At 41.7% G+C, this 21,615-nt stretch overlaps 2 protein-coding genes across 2 annotated transcripts in view; one reads left to right on the plus strand and one right to left on the minus strand.

Moving 5' to 3' along the window:
• The first annotated feature begins 395 nt into the window (after nucleotides 1–395).
• Nucleotides 396–13,601, plus strand: LOC5568803 (tRNA-dihydrouridine(47) synthase [NAD(P)(+)]-like). The gene is made up of 4 exons (XM_001658122.2): nucleotides 396–566; nucleotides 633–2,105; nucleotides 13,219–13,380; nucleotides 13,440–13,601. Exons 1-4 carry the CDS (start codon nucleotides 535–537, stop codon nucleotides 13,507–13,509), a joined length of 1,737 nt encoding a protein of 578 aa, XP_001658172.2. The 5' UTR covers nucleotides 396–534; the 3' UTR covers nucleotides 13,510–13,601.
• A 7,182-nt stretch (nucleotides 13,602–20,783) lies between these two features.
• Nucleotides 20,784–21,615, minus strand: part of LOC5568842 (vacuolar protein sorting-associated protein 41 homolog) — a 126,619-nt gene continuing 125,787 nt past the window's right edge. The window contains exon 15 of the mRNA XM_021839598.1: nucleotides 20,784–21,493. Within this exon, the coding sequence (XP_021695290.1) occupies nucleotides 20,911–21,493 (583 nt within the window). The 3' untranslated portion in view covers nucleotides 20,784–20,910. The remainder of the gene's footprint in view (nucleotides 21,494–21,615) is intronic.

Raw genomic sequence — 21,615 nt, forward strand, 5'->3', positions numbered from 1 at the left:
TGTGTGTATAAAAAGCCTAGGATATTTACCGGGAAAGTCGGAAAAACAAGCGTGAACGGAACTGCCATTTTGTATGGGACGAACCAAAGCGTTTTTCAACGGCCTACTTGATGGCAAGACGAAGTTTGCCGGGCCCACTAGTAATATTATAAATACTGAAGCCTTGTTTAAAATATAACATTGCACCGATTCTTACCTGTGGAATTTAAGTTTCATTAATTTGGAATCTCTTTTAATTAGTGAAACAAGAAAGATCTTTTGTTCTCACTATTGCCATAATTGGTATTTCTACCCTATTCATTTTTTTCAGTTTTCCGTGTTCGTGCATTAGTAGATCACATTCAGCATGAAATATTTCACGAATGGTGCGAAACGTCAAAAGCACGTGCACTGTTTACTTTTTTCATTAGTTCTTCGTTCGTCGTTGCCGCCGGTGGCCGTGGTCAGTTTGCCGGTTCTGTGAGGATTCAATCACACGATCGATTCTCGATTCTTGTCCATAAGTTTAGGGTTCTTGTTCTCCCAGCCGCCACCATGGACGAAACTGTTTGCTACATCAAACCAGAGTAAGTGAAAATCCCGCGTTTCTTTGCATTACCATGCTTTCATATTTTGCCTCCTGTCTTGGTCAGATTCCTGGTGCCTCGCATTCCGGAAGAAAAGAAACCTGAAGATGTCACACCGGCAGCCAAAGCGGACAACGGCACGGAAGAGCCACCGGCCAAAAAGGGTCGCTTCGACAAGAAGAAAAAGAATCGTGGCCAGAATAAAAATCGCGATCTGCCGTTCAAGGAACAGGACGATGCACGACTATGTAAGACTCTTTTGGACGGAAAGTTGAACAGCGAGAAGTGCAGTAATCCTCGGTGCCGATTCTCCCACGATCTGGAGCGATTTATCCAGCTAAAACCGAAAGACATTGGCGACAGTTGCTACATCTACTCGCTGAAGGGTTACTGTAACTTTGGCGTTACCTGCAGATTTGCCGGGGCTCATCTGGATGAAGAATCGAATAACAAGATTTCCGAAGGAATTAAGCGCGAGGATCACAACCTGGTCAGTATGTGCTTGAGTTTCGATCTGCAGAACCAACTGCGCAAGAAGAGCTACAACTACAGTAAGGCAAACAAGATCATTTCGAAGTTTGAGCGACTGCAAAAGGAATCCAAGGAGGAGGTGGACGGATTGGGTAGTGATACCCCGAAGGCGAAACCGATCGGTTCCTGCACCGATGAAGATCTGGTAAAGTTGCGCAGCCCGGAGCGGAAGAAAATCAACTTCAAAGATAAGCTCTATCTTAGTCCGTTGACCACGGTTGGCAATCTTCCGTTCAGGAGAATATGCAAAGAGTACGGAGTGGACATCACCTGTGGCGAAATGGCCTGTTCGGTACCGATTATCAACGGTATGATGCAGGAATGGGCTTTGACCAAACGACATCCATCGGAGGATTTGTTCGGGGTGCAAATTTGCGGTCACAATCAGAAGCTGGTATCGTACGCCACGCAGGTAATAGCCGAACACGCCGACGTAGATTTTGTAGATCTAAACCTCGGTTGTCCGATTGACTTGATCTTCAACCAAGGGGGAGGAAGTGCTTTGCTCCGCAGGCGAAACATTCTCGAAGTCATGATCCAGAGCTGTTCCCGGATACTGGCAGATTATGACAAGGAGTTCACGGTGAAGACTCGCATGGGAATCTATGCCAACAAATATGTTGCTCACGAGTTGGTGCCGAAATTCGAAGAATGGGGAGCCAGCTTGGTGACCATTCATGGTAGAACCAAAGAGCAGCGCTATACCAAAAAAGCTGACTGGGATTACATTCGACAGTGTGCGCAACAAGCAAAGAGCATCCCTATCTATGGAAACGGCGATATTTTCTGCTATCAGGACTATCTCGACGCCAAGGAACGCGCACCAGAACTGGCCGGTGTAATGGTTGGAAGGGGAGCGCTAATCAAGCCGTGGGTGTTCCAAGAAATCAAGGAACAAAAAAATCTGGATCCCTCCAGCAATGAACGTATGGATATGCTGAAACGATACGTTAACTACGGACTCGAACACTGGGGCAGCGACACCAAAGGCGTGGAGAACACTAGACGGTAGGTGCTTGCTTAGAATGATTTCTTTCCTGTAAGAGACCTTTCGTTAATAGCGTAGAATTTATTGGTCAGGTTCAGAATGATATCTGTCATTTCTCTAAAAAGGAACGCGTAAGCTCAGAACAACAGCTCTGCAGTTGTAGTGCTTTATACATACAAGCGCAGATCAAAATTTCTAGGCGGGGATTACCTATTCACTTACTAACTTACTTGATGGGCTACAATCCGCTATGTTGAATCAGTCGCCCTGAACGTTAAGTGCCCTTAAGTCCTCTTCAACTGCAAATAGCCAACGTGTGCGCGGCCTACCACGAAGCCGACGGCCTCGTCCGGTTCTCTACTGAATATTATTTTTGCTTGTCGTTCTTCCGGCATTCGTACCACGAGCCCAGCTGAACGCAGCCTGCCGTGTTTTATGAGCTTGATAATATCCACTTATTTATATACCATCAGTGCACCAGATTCCGCTCATTTAAGGGAAGTTATGTGTCCAAATGTTTATTATAAAATAACTATTGTATCGATCAAAACTATTTTCATGTCACAATGTAGTTCCAAGTATAGGTTATCAGTGGCAAAATAAAAAGAATTTGAAAAACTTTCATAAAAAAAAATATTTAATTGCATTTGTTACTGCATCTAAGTGTTCCTATTTCGGCTCACGGTAAACAGATTTCGGGACGACTTTACTAAAAATACGTTATTTCGAATTTCGTTATTTATCCTGATCTTTTTTATGGTCAAACCATAGCTACTACTGCAATAAGGAAGGCTGTATACTAAAATCGACATTTCCTTGAAATTTTGTTCAATTTTCCGCATGAGCGGTTTTTTTTTACCAAATCGTTTATTTAAAGGCTCACACGCCGTAACAAGCTTTACAGAGCCGATATTCATTTTCTATTATGCATAGAACAATTTTCCCCCTCTACAATTTTATTTTTCGATAAACATTTTGTATCATTTGTTGATACATCGATTTCCGTGCGATCCGTGTTTGGAAAACACCGATCAGAGCAAGTATTCTTTATTCCACTCTTTTGGTTAACCCACCTCGATCGCCGTCGCTTGTTTGTAGCCCCATTGTGCTCAGTGGAAGAGTTCGATGCATTGGCATCATCAGTCCAGTTGTCGTCGTTGTTCTGTTGCTCCGCTTCTTCACGAACGGGAGATGGAGATTTTTGTCGATCGTTGTTTATCGGTGGGAAGTCATCTTGATCAAACAACTCGTCGGATGATTTTGATGCTGCTGATATTTGTGAGGATTTTTCAGCAGGTGCGACAGTTGAATCTGGACATTTTGTGCCAGGGTGATACGGTCCAGTACATCGTTGGCATGATTTAGGCTGGTCGATGTACGAAATCATAGTGATCACGTTTTCAATAGTAATAAACGATGGAATTTGCCTTAATAGATTTATTCTAAGAACTCGCACTCCGTTAGAAATGTCCGGAAAGTAGTGCTTCCACTTCTCATTCCTAATGGAGATAACCTCTCCATACTTAAGCATGTGGTCGGCAACGGTTGCGTGACTCATAGACGGTGGGAGGTCGTGAACCCGGACCGTCACTGCGTCACAATCCGCATAGATCGGAATCCTAAATTTTGTGTTATTACACAGCATTGACCGCTTCCAATTATGGTCAGATTGGTAGCGTGCGACGATCTCCTTCGATTTCATCTCTATGAGCACACAGTTACGAGAGTGGTGCAACTCTGGGAGGGAGAAACCAATACAAAATTTATGTACGTCATAGTGAGCCGAGATTCTGCTGTCACGGACTGTCACTGTGAGCCCAGATCTTAAAGAATGGACAAACATGAAAAAAGCGCGTAATTGAACAAAACATATTTTTGCACTTCAACAAAGTTGACAACAATTGGTTGAAAATTAATTCCGGCACACCCAAAAGCAATGCCACGATACCACCTTCCAATTAGATCGAATATAAAGTATTGAAACACGCATCTTTTCACTCTTTTCCAATTGCTCTAATTCTTCTTTCGTCCACCAGCATTCAATCATCGGTACGATTTTGTGAAAACGAATTACCAAAAATCACTACCACTCCATGCCACCTTTTTACCCCAACAGCAACGCAAGCACGTTCTTCTTTTGAAGGTTTTTTTTCACTCATCTCACTTTCGAATATGCAAAAAAAAATGGCGGACTACAGCGTGATCTTTTTCCCGAACAAGAATGAAACTTGTTTTGGGATCGAAAACGAATGAAAACTCGCGAAAACGTCCGAGATAATCCACTACTCGTTTATTCATAAATCTACTACATTTCTCTTAGAAAGAATTTGAACGACGCAAAAAAAGTTGTGTTCTTCTAATCTTGTTTACGATTGATGACAGCTCGTGAACGTGCTGGTAAAAATGAAAATCATTAACATTTTCCCGCCCCTTGAGGCACTGTGCCTCCATTATCCAGCAAGGGACAAATCTTGTTCACTGAGCGCTGGAACTCCGTCTGCCCGCGACGAAGTGTAACGGTCCGAACTATGCCTTCCTTGTCGGGATGAACCGCTGAGATTCTCGCCAATTCCCATTGCGACGGTGGTAGATTCTCGTTTTTCACCGTGACTAGTTGTCCTACTTCCAAATTCGGCTGTGTACCGGTCCACTTGTACCGAGATTGAAGAGTAGCCAGATATTCGTCTTGCCAACGACGCCAAACATCTTCGGTACGCTGCTGAAGTTTTTGGTACATATCCAAACGATTGACTGGAAGGTGCCGTATTCCTGGTTCCGGGATCAGGTTGAGAGGCTGGCCAATTAAGAAATGCCCCGGTGTGAGGGTTTCCACGCTGTCTGGATCCGTTGATATAGCACAGAGCGGCCGCGAGTTTAGACATGCTTCAGTCTGTGCTAGGATAGTCGACAACTCTTCAAACATCAGTGGCTCTTTACCGATGACAGCTCGCAGGTGCTTTTTAACACTTTTCACCGCCGCTTCCCAGATTCCCCCTTTGTGAGGCGATGATGGGGTGATGAATTGCCACTTGATGCCCTTATTCACCAGAAATTGGACTACCGCTTCACAGTGTGTCCTCGACTGTATCAGCTTATAGAGTTCCTTGAGATCCATGTTGGCTTCCAAGTCGACACTAGCTTGCAGTTGGTTGTTGGCACCAATAAAATTAGTGCCGTTGTCCGACCAAATCTTTAAGCAGAGGCCTCGCCTTCCCACAAAACGCTTGAGGGCCATCAGGAACGAGTTCGTTGACAAGTCACCTGCTGCCTCAAGGTGCACGGCCTTAGTTGACAAACAGATGAACACTGCGATGTAGCTCTTCGTAGTTCTTGAACCTCGTAGATGACTGGATTGAACTAGAATAGGGCCGGCATAGTCCACACCCACGTGTGTGAACGCTCGTGTTGGTGTTGTTCGCGCTGCCATCCCATCAGCTGAGAAGCTGTCTGGCCCTTTAGACGAACACAGGTGACGCAATCCTTGACGACTTGACGAGTGATAGCACTGCAACCCAAAATCCAGAACCGTTGATTCAGAGTGGCGATCAGAGGTGACGAACCACAGTGCAGATTCTTCTCGTGAATCTGTTCCGCAGTCGAGTGTAACGGTGGAACTTTGGCAAAATGATAGGGTGCTTCATTTCATACAGTATGGAGGAGTTTTGAAGTCTGCCTCCAACCCGTAAGATACCGTCACCGTCGACAAATGGAAACAGCTGTCTGAGCCTACTCTTTCGCGAAACCTCCATGCCTTGCTTCAGCCGTGTTGAACTCGTCACGTTGTGCCAGTCGAATCAACGCGAGATCTGCCGAGTGTAGTTCTTCCACAGTCAAAAATCCCTTGGGTCTCGAGTGACGCTGCTTCACAGCTCGTTTGACTTGAGCTAGGACACGCAACGCCAACTTAAGCTTTGACGATCGCTGCAGAATCGCTGCTTCAATTTCGAAGGTCGTTCCTGAAGATTCAACCGAAGATGGAAGCGCCACCATTTCCTTTCCTCTATCCTCGAGTAGATCCTCATCCGCAACAGGTTCCGGTTTCAGTGTGCTCCATGTTGATTCATCTTCGCAGAGCCATGGTGGGCCTCGCCACCACAAGCTGTGACTCACTAATTCAGCTGGTGACATTCCACGCACAGTCAGCAGGGTTCTCCTTGCTTGATACATAGTTCCATCGACTCCGCCGAAAGAACTCCTGAATGGCCGACGCTCTGTTTGCTACATACGTCTTCCATCGCCGAGGAAGTGAAGAAAGCCACTGCAGCACAATTGTTGAGTCTGTCCAAGCGCGATACTCCACTTGCAGATGATCGAGCGAAAGGCTTAACTTTTGCATCAGATCAGTGAGCAGAACAGCTGCGTTGAGCTCCAACCTAGGAAGTGTTGTTTGCTTCACAGGTGCCAGCTTCGTCTTCGCCGCAAAGAGCTGGACATGCACCTTCCCTTCGCCGTCGATTGACCTCGCGTAAACCACCGCAGCATAGGCCGTTTCCGAAGCGTCGGAGAAGCCTAGCAGTTGAATACGCCCGTTGTGGTTCGGAATCCATCTTGGAATCTGTACCTGTTCTAGTAGATGTAGGTTGCTTCGCAGATCCAGCCATTCTTGTAATATCGCTACAGGAAGAGGATCATCGAAGTGCAAATCGTACAACCATGTTTGTTGATAACATATCTTTGCCTTGATAATGGCCGGAGATATCCATCCAAAGGGGTCGAAGAGTCTTGACGATTCCGAAAGTAGCTGCCGTTTGGTTACACCTGCTTTTTCCGGTAGGCATACTTTGAAGATGAAAACGTCCTCGACTGGTAGCCATTGCACGCCCAAGGCCTTCACCTCACTTCGCTCGCTGTTCAGCTGTAGAGGGATCGCTTCAGTTCGAGGGTCACGAACATCATCGAGTAGAGCTGGCAGATTCGTGGCCCACTTTCGAAGAGGGAATCCCGCCGCATCCAATATTTCGATCATTTGCTTCCTTAGCGTGTTCGCTGCATCAAGGGAATCAGCTCCAGACATCAGATCGTCCACGTATCTGTCGTTGATGACACGTTCAGCTGCGTCGGGATAGATGTTGGAGTACTGCTTCGCTGCATGCACAAGAGCTTCGATTGCCAGGAAGACCGCACATCCTGTACCGTATGTCACGGTGAGAAGACGGTAGTGTTCGATTGGATCGTTGGTGTTGGTGCGCCAAACGATTCTCTTGTAGTCGACTTCGCGACGGTCGACTAACACCTGCCTATACATTTTCGTCACATCGGCGACGAAAACTACCGAGTAGGTTCGGAAGCGGGAAAGGACGACCAACAAATCTGGATTTATGTTGGGTCCAACGTGGAGTGTTTGATTGAGAGCTATGCCCGTTGACGATAGGCACGAGCCGTCAAAAACAACTCGCAGTTTAGTCGTGAGACTTTCCTCCTTGATAACTGCGTGATGGGGAAGATAATAGCAATTATTTCCCACATCTACTTCCGACCTAGGGATGCGCTCCATATGGCCAAGGTTGGCATATTCCTCCATGAATCCTTTGTAGAGTTCCGCAAATCCTGGCTCAGCTTGGAATCTCCGTTCCATGGTACGAAGACATCGCACTGCCGAGCAGGATTCGCCGATCTCGTGCTTATTGTCGTTGAAGGGCAACCGTACGATGAAACGGCCGCTCTCGTCTCGCTTATGAGTTTTCTCGAAGTGCTCCATCACCAGCTGCTCTTCGGGAGTGAATGATTTCGCCTTTTGAAGTTCTTCGGACTCCCAAAACATCCTAAGGGTCTTGTCGATGTCGATCTCACTGCAAAAACTCAATGCGGTATCGCTGTTCACGTCGTCGATGAGCTTGCCGGAAATGATCCAGCCGAAAGCCGAATTCTGGGCCACGGGCCGATTCGACTCATCCCTGCATTGTCCATCACGTATCACCGACAGGAACACGTCAGCTCCTAGGATGACATCGATAGTAGCTGCTTTGTAGTAAAGCGGATCAGCAAGGTCCAGTTTGTCCAAATTCCTGAGCTGAGCCTGATCCAGCTCCAAGCGCGGCAGAGGCGCTGTCCGCCGTCCAAGGATGTAAGCGTCAGTGGATAGCACCACCGAGTCGCTGAACCTCGATGAGATGAACAGGTGAACGACCCCCTTTGTCGTTCCTGCTGCCAACTGCGAGAGACCAGAAACGACCAGTCTCGCATTTTTCCGAGGAATTCCCAATTTCGCTGCAAAGTCCTGTGTGATCAAAGACACCAGCGATCCAGAGTCGATCAGAACTCGAGCCTCGTGGAGCAATCCGTGTTTGCCTCTGATCTTCACCAATGCCGTTGGTAGAATAGTGATTGAACTGACTGAAAATCGCTTGGAGTTTTCCATCAGTCCTCCTGAGCAGGCCACCACCTCATTGGTGCTGCTTTCCGGTGCCTGTGTGGCTTGAGCAGGCTTCACCGTAGAAGTGCTCCCTGTGCTTGTCTGTTTCTTCTGTTTAGTTTGACACAGTAACGTGTGATGTCGCTGTTTGCAATTGGCGTTTTTGCATACATTCGTAGACGGACAGTTACGAGCTGCATGTACTCCTTTCAAACAGTTGAAACATAGTCGTGACTTCGACACGAATTCCCGCCGACCGGAGACGTCCATGCCTCGGAACGACTCGCACTTGTAGATTGAGTGATCCTTAACTCCACACACAGGGCATTGCTGGGCACTAGCTTGGAAGCTCTGGAACATTCTCTCCTTCGCCATCGTTGTCCTTGCGGGTTCCTTCTTGGTGTCTTTCTTCGCTCCGTCGGGTCCGCCTGGCTTCTTGGTGAATGCAGAAAACGTCTCCAGTGCATCACATCGGTCCTGCAGGAACTTCAAGAACACTTCGAAGGTGGGATTGTCGTCGCCGATAACATGTTGCGCCCACAACGAACGGGATTCCTTATCTAGCTTCTCCAGAACAAGGTGAATTAGCCAAGGATCGCGTGCCTCCTATTCGTCGCCCAATGCAGACAGTTGTCTAACGATGTCGTCCGAAGTAGCCAGCAGTTTATGCAGTCCTGTCACGGGGTTGGCCACGGCTGGCTGATCGCAGAATTCACGAATGAGGGAGTATACGATGTACTTCTTCTTATCGTAGTGATCGTTGAGTTTCGTCCACGCCGGTTCGTAATTTGCGTCAGAAATAGGAAAAGCACTGACGAGGCTTTTTGCTTCTCCGTCGAGATAACTCAGCAAATACTGCAGCTTCAGCACGTCGCTAATGTCCTCGCGATTGTGGATGCCAGTTTCGAACAAATCCTTGAATGTTCTCCACTCCTTCCTGTCTCCACGAAAGACCGGAATGGCGAAAACCGGCAGACGAAGGTTGACGTTGGGATGCGCAGTTCCTGCTGACGAACTTTCCGCTTGAGCACGATGTTGTTGGGCAGCTAGTTCTCCGATGTTTGTTGACACGGCAGTTTGCGCTCTCAGGAAACGTTCCTGTGTCTCCACCAGCGATTTGATTGCTTGTCGGAAGTCGTCGGGCAAACTGGCAACCGTGTCGTCACTAGCGTGACCTTGATCACACATCGCATCCAAATATGTGACGTAGATTGTTTTTACTGCGTAGTAGATGTTATCAAACTCCGTCCGGTGATTGAAAATGGCCGCCATCGGTTCCAACGTGTCCGCAGCAAGCTCAATTTCCGTTTGCACGTCCTCGAACGCAGCCCGCGTCTCCAGCAATCTGTCCAGCCGCTCCGTCACCTCCGGTTGGTGGGGCTGGCGTTGGCGAATCGTTTTTGCGATCTCGTATTCCCACTGCAACTTCGCGAACAAAGTATCTCGTCGTTTTATTACGTTTTTTATCGCGCCGATTCAGTAATTATCCGCGACCGAAGGACCAAAAATGTTTCGGGATCGAAAACGAATGAAAACTCGCGAAAACGTCCGAGATAATCCACTGCTCGTTTATTAATAAATCTACTACGTTTCTCTTACAGAAAGAAAGAATTTGAACGACGCAAAAAAAAAGTTGTGTTCTTCTAATCTTGTTTACGATTGATGACAGCGATGACAGCTCGTGAACCAGGGGGGGGTGCGCTGCTGGTAAAAAATGAAAATCATTAAAAAAAACTTTTAGGCTTATTTTCTCAATGCCGACAACTTTTCCCGATTCATTACCTGCCTTTATCAATAACTTTTGCTTAAAACTTGACGCGCTTTTTTCCCGTTTAACCTCATCGCCACGTGTGATGTCCGATCTATTCAGCTCTATACGACAGAATGACGAGTGCTCCGCTATAAGCCAGTTAGTTCGTTCGCTACACGCTAACTTTGAAGTACCCATTAAATGGGTTCCTTGTACCCATTTTTATTGCTAGTACTGCACGCTAACTTTGAAGTACCCATTAAATGGGTTCCTTGTACCCATTTTTATTGCTAGTACTGAATTGTCAGAAAAAGGGTATTATTTTTTGACACTAAAAAGAGTACATTTTACTCTTCTTGAAGAACGAGTTCCGTCAGTAATAATGGGTAAAAAAGCCACTTTTCACCATTTGGAGCAACAACATTGAAGTGTTTTGCCACAAATCATATTTCATTAATTAATTGAAAGAATCATGGTAAGTAGCTAATTGTTCTAACAAAATACTTACATCAAAGGCTAAATTGACTTTTCTTTAAAGCAGAACCCTTCAAGGAGCATTACAAGCGGCAATTAAAGAGTGGTTTTTCATCCCGGATCTGGAATAGCAAAATACGAAGCAAGACCCCTGGATACAGATGAGAAAGTCAACGCATTAAAGTTTGAGTTAGCACCTTAGTTATAAGTAATCAAATAAAAAGATTTCCATTAAAATATATGTGTAATGGCGCCTGAAATATTCTAAAACATCATTGAGAACCTTTGTTTCCCGCATGTCCCGGCAAGAGGGGGGTATTTTTTACCCATTATTGTGAAATCGATGAGGGGTAAATAATACCCATGTTCTGAAGTTTGAGAGAAATACTCTTTAATGAGTAAATGGCCAATACTCATTAAATGAGTTAAGCCACTTTTCATTGAAATGGGTACGAAAGTACCCATTAATGGGTACTTCAAAGTTAGCGTGTAGTTAGTTGACCTACACATACTACCTTAGTTCCCATACCAAGTGATATTATTCGTGATACAGATCACCACAGTACGGTTCCATTCGTTTCTGCATAATTGTACAAATAGGGTAACCAATATATTTTGGACCCCCTGGGCCGTTTTCCTACGAATTTCTTAGATTAAATCGAAAGGCCAACTCAATTCGCAACTCATTTAGAAAGATAGGACTATTTCGCACTTGCATCAACCGTGTGTACATGGAAAATGTATTTATTTTATCTGAAATTAATTAAAATCAATCGATCCATCCATGCAACCGTTACAACACGTTACACACAGAAATTGAAGCCGTCAGAAATTTTTCAAATGTAAACAAAAACTTGTTTAAAATTTCTGGACTAAAAGCGTAAAGTTTCCTCGCTTATCCATTGTCAATCGATTAATTAGACTATTGGCAAGCATATTATACAACAAGTATCGTGGGCTTTGTCCCCAATCGATAATAAATGCCGGAGGTCCAAAATATATACTTTGAGGGTCCAAAATGTATTGGTGTGTCCAAAATAATGAAAAACAGTGCTTCACAGTTCTATTAATTTCGACGTATTTTGGATCCTACATGACCGTGTGGGCATTTTTATCTCGTAAAGGAGCTTTTTCTTTGCATTGTAGCATGTTTTTTGACTTGGTTACGCTGTGCAATTAGTTAATTGTGACAAACAACCAAAATCACTTCTTTAGGGGGTCCAAAATACGACTGTTACCCTAATTAATTGTGGAATTGTTGAATTAGAAACTAACTTACAAACGCAAGTTTGACTAAACAATCCATCTTATTCCAGATCATCCAAAACTGTTTCGTTTCGTAGTTAGGTATATTGGTATTTTCATATTTTTGATTTTTTAAATGCTAATTACTCAAATATGTAACTCAGATAGAAAAAATGTATAGGGGTGATCGGGGCAATATGGGCCGCCTAAGGAAAACGTCATGGAATGCATAGAAAAACAGCAAAAATTATGGTTTAAATGCAAGTGACTTGTACTATAAAATGTTATCTTCCATGTTACGTCGATAATTAATGTTAACATTAACTTGGAAATTATTTTACTAACTTTTTGGAAAACCATGTTTTTCTACGTGGTCACCAACCATATGGGGCATTATGAGCCACCCTACGGGGCAGTATGAGCCACCTCATTCAATCGAATGATTTTTATTTAAAACAGTATAGAGAAGAGTTAGTGGTGAAGAGTACATTATTGGAAGGGTAATTTTATTAGCTTTGCTTGAATTTATTAATTCTAGCGGCTTATTTTTCGAAGATACATAATGCATAGTAAACAGATCATGTTATACTAGTACTAAATTGCGAAACTTGGTTCAACGTATTTTATAGCAAAGTGTTCCACTTGTAATGGTGCATAAAGATGACTATGCAGTAGAACAATAATCTAGAATATTTAAGCAATGCATTTTTATGTTCAAAACATCGTTTATTTTGCTTAAATCTAGGTGGCTCATATTGCATATATTGTTTTTCAATAATTTTGTTCACGAACAAATCTTATTTCGCTCACGAACTGTTCATTATGATCAGAAGTTTCAATGGATTGGTAAAACTTACCAGAATTATAAATATAATTTTCGTATAGGTTTAATTAAAACTGCCAAAATTATAAGCTTTTCATGACATAGGACAAATTTGTACATTTTTGTTAATATCTTGAGTGTTTAAACGAATATTCTTACGGTTTTTATTGTGGTGGCTATTTGAAGCATCCTTCAGCAGATCATAATGACACTAGACATTAAACACTGTTTTTGAGGTCAAACCCGGGGTGGCTCATATTGCCCCGTATGTTCATATTGCCCCCATTGCCCCTAAACACAACTGTTAGTCAAAATACTTTTGATTAAAACCAACTCATGTAAATATAGTGGGAAGGAAGATGTGACATTGGTAATGCTAAGTATTTTCCAGGAGGAATATTAACATTTGAGACCAAAGGCTAGAAATACTACGTGGAAGGATGGCTGATCCCTAATCTGTTACTGATCTTGAATATTTATATCCCACAGATTTCTATTGGAATGGCAATCGTTCCTGTACCGTTACGTACCATCTGGTTTGCTGGAGAGGCCACCCCAGAAGATAAACCAACGACCTGAGGCGTTCCGCGGTCGCGACGATCTGGAAACGTTGATGGCTTCGCCGAACTGCTCGGATTGGGTCAAACTGAGGTAGGTAGCTTCACTCTTAGTAGTTCGCTTTGGATTATTATCAATTTTGTTCGTTTCAGTGAAATGTTACTCGGCCCGGTTCCGGATGGTTTCAATTTTGTGCCGAAGCATAAAGCGAATTCGTACTAATTGAAATCGTGTTATCCAGGTAATGTTGTACAATTTCAAAGATTTTATGTTATTTTGGACACTTGAATTCACAGTTGTAACTGAAATTTGAATTGATGTAAAAGTTACTCAATGCCGAAATACTCCAATCGCCTTTATTTTTTCAATGCGTTTATTTGAGGGCTCATTTCTTGTATCCAACTTTACGAAGCCGATTTCTACTTTTCAAATGTTCACACCTTTACATTTATATTCAGATGAATCCGTTTTCTCACCATGGCTAGAATCGCAAGACCAGTATCGGGAAAACATTTGGGTTCTCCAAGATGAATTCAACTGTCAAATAAAATTAATTCAGCTCACTTACCTGAACATTATTCCGCACCGATGATTAGGCTCAGCTTGACTTGATAGTAAATTCTACGGCATCGCGCTTACCCTTTTCTAGTAATGAAGTTACATAGGCAATATACAAGACGCTCCAAATTTTACTGATTCCCCAATGGTTTGCTCACTTTTTACCAGTATAACTAGATACAGTACCCATCATAAATGTGGAATCACGTATTGGCAGTACTCATACTGAACATTGCAACATTTTGAACAGTTTATTATCATCAAAAATGGATATTGTTTCGGGATTTCGAAGAGCAAGTTACAGGAACATTTCTCAATATGCGGCCTTGAACCACTGCGATTTTTTATTTTAGCTGAGAATTTTTTCACTAGTTTTCGAGTGACGCTAAACTTAAAAGTGCTACAATACTCAGTATTACAACAATTCCCTTTGAGTTTGGAATTATGTTTTCCAGAGAGCAATGATTTAGAAATTTGATCGCTGTATTTTGTAGTGTTGTTTAGAGGCTGCATGAATTTCAAAACAATGGCAATGGTTTTATTGAAATCAGATTTTTTTGTATTCTGAATTAGTGATCCTATTCAACCTACTGCATAATATGGTTATCATTCATCGAAATCATTTATACTCCAGGAAAATATAATTTCAGGCTGGTGAGAAGATTACAAACTGAGGGTGGGTTAGGAGCACAATCGGACCCTTGAATGTGCAATGTGAGTTAGTATACGAAAACTACCATTGACGGTTTGTAATCTTCTACGAGGTTTTCGAGACCCAACAGGGCGCGTGTACCGGGTTGGGGATAGGAGCAAAGGGCGATCAGTAGCATCCACTTAAATAATAAGACAAAATGCCGTTCTTTGACTAGGTGATGTTCTGCGATCTCCTATGGTGTTGTAGTACTATAAAGTATTTCACTCTCTGGGAATTCTGGCCTTGATATTAATTTTTCACTTAATAAACAGAATGAAATAATCATGCTTAATAAACACAAAGCACCTTCAATGCAGTAATAAATCTGATATTATTAATTTTCTATATTTGGCAAGGTTTTGAAGAAAATCAATGAGTGAAAAAACTACTTATGAAATAAGCCACATCAGCTAAGTCTATACATATACAAATGTTACGTCATAGGGTCATGGCGAGCGTTTTTTTTTCTAGATCGTTCATTTGAGAGGCTCATTTGTTTCATTAAAAACTCTACAGAGCCGAAAATCATTTTGACAAAATTTGTTATTCTAAGATGTTTGCATGAAATTTAGTCACTGGATCTACGAGAGGATTTCTTATTTGGTTGCGATCCTGAACTGGATCTGGAGTTCGCAAAATGAGCTCGCCGTATACTTGCTGTTTTTTTTTTAAACGCTTCCTTGATGGAAATGGCTACCACTTTCAGATTATCCATACTTTCCTGCTGCTTTTTTTCCTCTTCCGAAACAGATTCATTCGCACACGCATTTGACTCTATTTGCATTTTATTCAGCACGAGCTGACGATAAAGAGATACAGCAGTGCAGAGCGCACATTTGCCTCCGACTGTATCTGACGACGGCAGCGATCGTACTGATGGCGAGCGTTTGGTATGTATGGTAATAGTTGATTCTTATCTAATGAGGCTGTTACAAGACCAAGCCGACAATTTCGAAACAAATTATTTCTATACATCGGTTTTATTTACCGAAAGGCTCAGCTATGCTGTAAAACTATTCTTCAGCATATACTCATTAGGAATGGTACACAAATTATGTCACGCTAAATTTCAACTTTTTCGACCCCCTCCCCCCCCATTGTCACACTTTTTGTATGAGCCCTCCGAAAATTTTGTAAGGCTTGTCACGCTTGGCTCGACCCCCTCCCCCCCCTTGGAGCGTGACGTAATTTGTGCATGACCCCTTAGTACTGTCATGTAACAAATGTAACGCAAGAGTGGGTGTGGTTGGGCTCTGCGTTACACTAATTGTTTGCTTTAGACAATGGGAGCATTAAGGAGAAGATGAATTGATGCCGGGCTTCAGTTCTATGGTAGCACAGTTCTGGAGAGCTGGACAGCCGCTCAGGCTGAGGGCTTGATCGATTTGTCACTCGCTGAGTCGCTGATGACCAATCCGTCAGGGTTTCGGCGTGAGTGGTTGGTTGGTTCTTTGGGCTTGTGTTCATGAAGGGTTGAGATTTGACTACGGTTCATCTTCTTCTTAAATTGACTTCAAAGACCTTAGGAGACAAAAATCATTTCTGGGGTTCAACAATTAGTTATACAGGTTGTTTACTTGATTTTTGTAGGCATTTGGACGACAGGGTGAATTTTGATTTCTGTAGCGACAAATAACAATAGGGTCCTAAAGCCCTGTCCCAATTTTAGTGCCAAACGCTTAAGTTAAGGCCAAAAACACATGTTTACTCAATTTTCTAATGTTTTCCGTTGGTTTAAGCCCAAAAAACATTTTTTTAGATTTTGTCACATCCTTTGGCTTAAACTCAAATTTTGGGTGTATTTTGTTTTCCGTGTCCCTTACGAAATGTCAGATAGGAACAACCCCAGTGGTCGAACTAAAACCCCTGTGGTGTTTTTGTCGACTAAGCGAACGTCAAACATGATCAAAAGTGTCAAGGTTCATTTATGGACCAAATTTTTAAATTAAAGTTTAAACATGATATAGCCGTTATTTGAGCGGGAAAAATTGCTAAAGTAGTTACAGTAACATGCTCTTTCGTGTTATTAAATAAAAACAAGATTTCATTAAAAATTTTAGGACCCAATTAGGATGTAATCTGACAAGTAAAATTTTATTTTAGGAATATCATACAAATGACATGTTAGAGTTAAACAACTGCTTTACTACTTGTTTCGCTACATGGGTAGATGTTTTTAATTTAACATCTCTCATGTCGCCATTCTAAGTGTATTTCTCAAATTTCTTAGATTTTATCAGCGGATTTCATATTTTTTCTAAATATTGTTTTTTTTTTACATATTTTCTATTTGTTAAAAATACTATTTTAATATTAAATTACTTTGATCGTAGGCTTTAAAATAGCCAATAGATTTTTTGACCTACGGATTCATTGCATTTTGCAGCATTTTTAGCATTATTGAGTCACGACTATTCCATTTACCTAACACCCAAGCCAGTCCAATTTTCCTTCTCCCATGGCCTTTGCGTGGTCAGCATAGACTATTCTGTCATTACCACTCCTATCATCGGCTTTGGATTGACTTGCGCTCTTATTGCCCCACCAAACGCTGCAAAATGAAAATGAAAATGAAATACTCAGTATTACATCAATTCCATACTTTAAGTGGGAAGTGTATATAATCAGGGTGACCAGCGCACCGGGTAATCGGGAAAACCGGGAAAAAGCCGGGAATTTCAAATAACCGGGAGAAAACCGGGAAAGATACGGGAATTTCAATTACCGCCGGGAAATGTTGCATACTAGTACTTATGGAACTGTTTAGTGGATTTTAACTATAGATTCAACATTTGAATCTCAGGCTAATCAATAAAGTCAGCGAATACAATATAAAAACATAATATGTATACAAATGTTACCAATTGGAACTGATTTGATCGATATTTTAGAAATAGTCTAAACGAAGACTTGCTTCAGTCCAGTAATTACTTAAGCATAAGCATAAGCATAGATGACCGTACAATTCGAAGTTGCTACTCCGTGATTGACCAGAACAATCGAAATTGCACAGAGATTTGATGAATGGGGCTTGGGAATAGCTTACCATTCTTCAATGTGCACAAATCGAGAGTTTAAAACTTTAAGTCAATAACGGCGACGGCCACGTCCTAACGGTCATCGGGGAAGGGAAGGAATGTTAGTGTGACTACCGTTGTTACTAGAGTCCGCCCCCGCAGGAGCAAGCAACAAGGTCGAAGGATCAAACACTACTCTGCTTCAATCCAGTAATTAATTAGCCAATAACTTAAAAATTTATTGAAGAAAAATCTTGCGAATAGCGTTTTTTCATGAAGTTCCAAAAAGCATTTCATGTTACAAAATACAATGTCAGGGTGTTACTTTTTTCTAAGCAAGTTTGCAATTCGAGATTGCAACTTTCTTTGAATCTTAGCCAGTGTTGTGAAAAACTCAATTTCTCATAACTTACGCTTGAGATTTTTCATGCGTGAGTTGTCAATCACGTAACTCAGCAGTCAAAAAATCATGGATGAGTTGGCTCACCTTTTTGACTCATTGTTAACATTGTCCACAGTTTACTCACACACGGCAATAATTTCTTGTTAGTCTGGTAAAATTATAGTGATGCTTTCTAACGTAAACAACAACATTCGGGTTTCACGAGTTTTTGATGGGTTTTGCGACTGAATCATTTTTTACGGTTTGAGTTGATTGAGTGATTTTGCATCAACATCTCAAGCGTGAGATTTGCGAAGCAGATCTCTAATGAGTTTGCTTTCACGGGAGAGTGTATTGATTAAGATTTGAGTGTGAGTCTATCAACACTGATCTTAGCTAGAAGTCTACCAACTTAGGTTTTATTGCTAAAATTTTGTTTAAGCATCCTTTGGATAATATTATTTCAATCATTTTTATGAAGCATCTTAAAGGACAGTTTACCTAACTTCTCAAAACATTATTTCAAGCATAATTCTTCATTCCGACGTAACTGCAAAAATAAACAAATCGAGATTTGCTTTGCATGGGCTTGACAAACGCATAATCTACATATTGAGTCCAAAAAAGTAATCCTAAAACATTTTTTTGATTTTTTGAAATAAATTTCAATTCTGCCCTATGTGCACTTTACTCAGTGTTTTTAATTTGGCTACATACACCCTACCATTGCAAAGCGACTCAACTGTCAACATTTTTCATGCTAGCACATACACCGTACATATGCTCATAGCAAAGCGACCTATATGCAGAATCAAAACATAAAATTTTAATCAGCAGATACGTCATACTGTTTTCGAATTACTAAACATGTTGGAAATCAAGAGATTCGGATTTTCACAGCTGCAGTAAGCTGACGGGTCGGCAAACTGATGTGGAACATCATCAGTATTCGGTTTTAGACAAATTTCTCACCAATTTTTTCACAAGAACTGTTCTCCATTTACTTTTGTTACTCACGGCTCCGTCCGGTGCTCCTGTTAGTCGAGTTGAAATTGGAAACATTCAATATTCGTTGTAGTTGAACGTAGAAACTGACGAATAGAACAAACTTTATTATGTTTTATGGGAATTTGCAAACCGGTGTATGTGCAACTTCAAAACAATACTGGTGTATATGACGTGACGCATGTGATAAATGAACTGTCAAACCGACGCATCAAGCAAGGTGTATGTATCAAGCAAGGTATGATATCGACGAATCATCATGGTGTATGTGAGCAGCACAAAGCAAAAGGGTTTATTCGATAATTTCACCAGTTTTTCAATCTAATTCAAAACAAATCGGAATTGTTTAATAGTGGTTAGAAACGGTGTTCTTTTTTTCAACTTATAGAAGTCACAGCAATAGAAAAAATGCAAAACATTTTAAACAGGATTTAAAATGCTTTACCATATATTGCATCGCATTTTTCTCGAATCCTTCCAAATGTTAGATACGCCGATTTGAAAAATTAGGCTTGATTTCTATGAATTTGACATATAAATATAGGTATAACAATATAACAACGCTTCTTTTTGGAATTTTGGAAAAAAATCTTTCCGAATATATTTGGAATATTTAAACTTATGATCGTGGTAGAAGATTTGATATTCGCTTCTTGTTTGATAATGGTAAAACATATTATAAAACTTTAATCCATTCTAGAAACTAACTACAGTATTGGACAAAACATTTGCAACTTTTTCGATTTTCCATACAAAATGACAAATTTTGGTAAGCTAGATCTCATTTATTTATGGACCGATTCGAATGAAATTTTCACAGAACACCAGATATAACTTGAATTTTAACATATATCGACTCATGGAAATAACGAGTCATGGAACAGCAATGGTATGGAAAGCTTTTTGAGGGGACCATCATAGTAAGCATGAAATTTGATTTTTAGTATGGTTCCATGAATCGATATCGAGTAATGGAACATCGACTCATGGAGGTTTCGCTGTAGTTTATTCTAAGTTTGGCTAAATTATCATACAAGCATTGGTCAATCTTTTAATGAAACTAAACATGTTCATGAAAATAGTAAATTCCACGGCTAAGTGTGCTGTTCCCGTCAAGAAAAGTAAAAATTTCTGCGACAGAATTGGTCAAGAAATTTTCTACTCAGAGCTCAATTTGAAATGAAATTTAACCTCCACTGCGTTCGGATTTACCCTAATAGTAATGCTTTGGTGTATGGCCAAAAAAAAAATGATACTTGAAGCCGTTTAAAATGATGGAAAATTGTAATAATTATTTTTTTTTTGCTTTTAATGAAACCGGGAAGAATTTTGAAATTCCGGGAAAAACCGGGAGAAAACCGGGAATTTGAAATTGACTTTTCACTGGCCACCCTGATATAAATACCGTACTTACTGTAATTCAAGATGTAATTGATCAGTGGCTTTAAGGCAGCTCGGGACGTCATCATAATCACCCTATCCATTTCAAGAAGCAAATCCCAAGAACCACTCCATATATCGATGCAAAAAATGGAACACTATGATTCTATATATGTAGTGCACAACCCAATAAATTTTCAGCTTCATCGGTTCACTAAAACTCGAGATTTGCTTCCACAAAGTTTTGTTGATAGTTGTTAGAGTGAGACAAAAGATAGGGAAAATAACACGGTCTCCCGTGTCACCTTAAGGAACGATTTTACCAGATCCACACAATTTGTTTGCTTCGCGGATGAAATACAATGTTGGCCGAACATTTCTAAAGCGGCAGACTAGTACTATCTTGAATATGTGTCATCCAGAATTTTGTAGTTTATGTGAATAAAAAATTAAAAACATGTTTAAAGGTAATGAAAATTTACTTGAATATCTCATTATTTATTTTCACCTTTTCCAACATATACAAAGGACAAACCAATCTCGTTCATAACAGCAACAGGCACAGTAAAACACTGAACACAGTAGACTCACTTAATATAACTAAGAGCTTCTTCGACGTCTAATTTCGAGCCCAGATAGATGGGACAGCGCTGGTGGATCGAGGTTGGCACTACGTCTAGGATTTCCTTATCCTTACCGGCACTGGCCTTTCCTCCGGCTTTCGTGACGATGTAAGCCATTGGGTTGCACTCGTACAGCAGTCGCAGCTTTCCATTCTTGGCGGCGGCCGTTGCCGGGTAGATGAAGATTCCTCCGTATTTGATTGTTCGGTGCACATCGGCCACCATGCTGCCAACGTAACGCGCTCCGTATGGTTTTCCCTTGGCGGGGTCCTTCTTGTCCTGCACGTAGTTGTACACGGATGGGTCCCACGCCGAGGCATATCCTTCGTTGATGGAGTAGATGTTACCCCGCTCCGGAATGCGCATGTTGTAGTCTGTTAGGACGAACTCTCCGATTGATGGATCGTACATGAAACCATGAACGCCTTCTCCCAGACTGAGAACAATCATTGTTGCCGAACCGTACAGCGCATAGCCGGCGGCTACCATCTTATTGCCAGGCTGGAGTGCATCCGCGACAGATGGTTCCGTTGCTTCGTTAGCTTGTCTGTAAAATAGAAAAGTAATCTGTTATACAACTACATCTTACCACTGAAACCCCATGGAACTACTATTTTAATACTAATATCTAAAAAGTCTCTATTTTTAATGCAAGAGCTCTAAAGCCTC

This window comes from Aedes aegypti, chromosome 2 (assembly GCF_002204515.2).
Source record: "Aedes aegypti strain LVP_AGWG chromosome 2, AaegL5.0 Primary Assembly, whole genome shotgun sequence".
In the NCBI taxonomy this organism is placed as follows: Eukaryota; Metazoa; Arthropoda; class Insecta; order Diptera; family Culicidae; genus Aedes; species Aedes aegypti.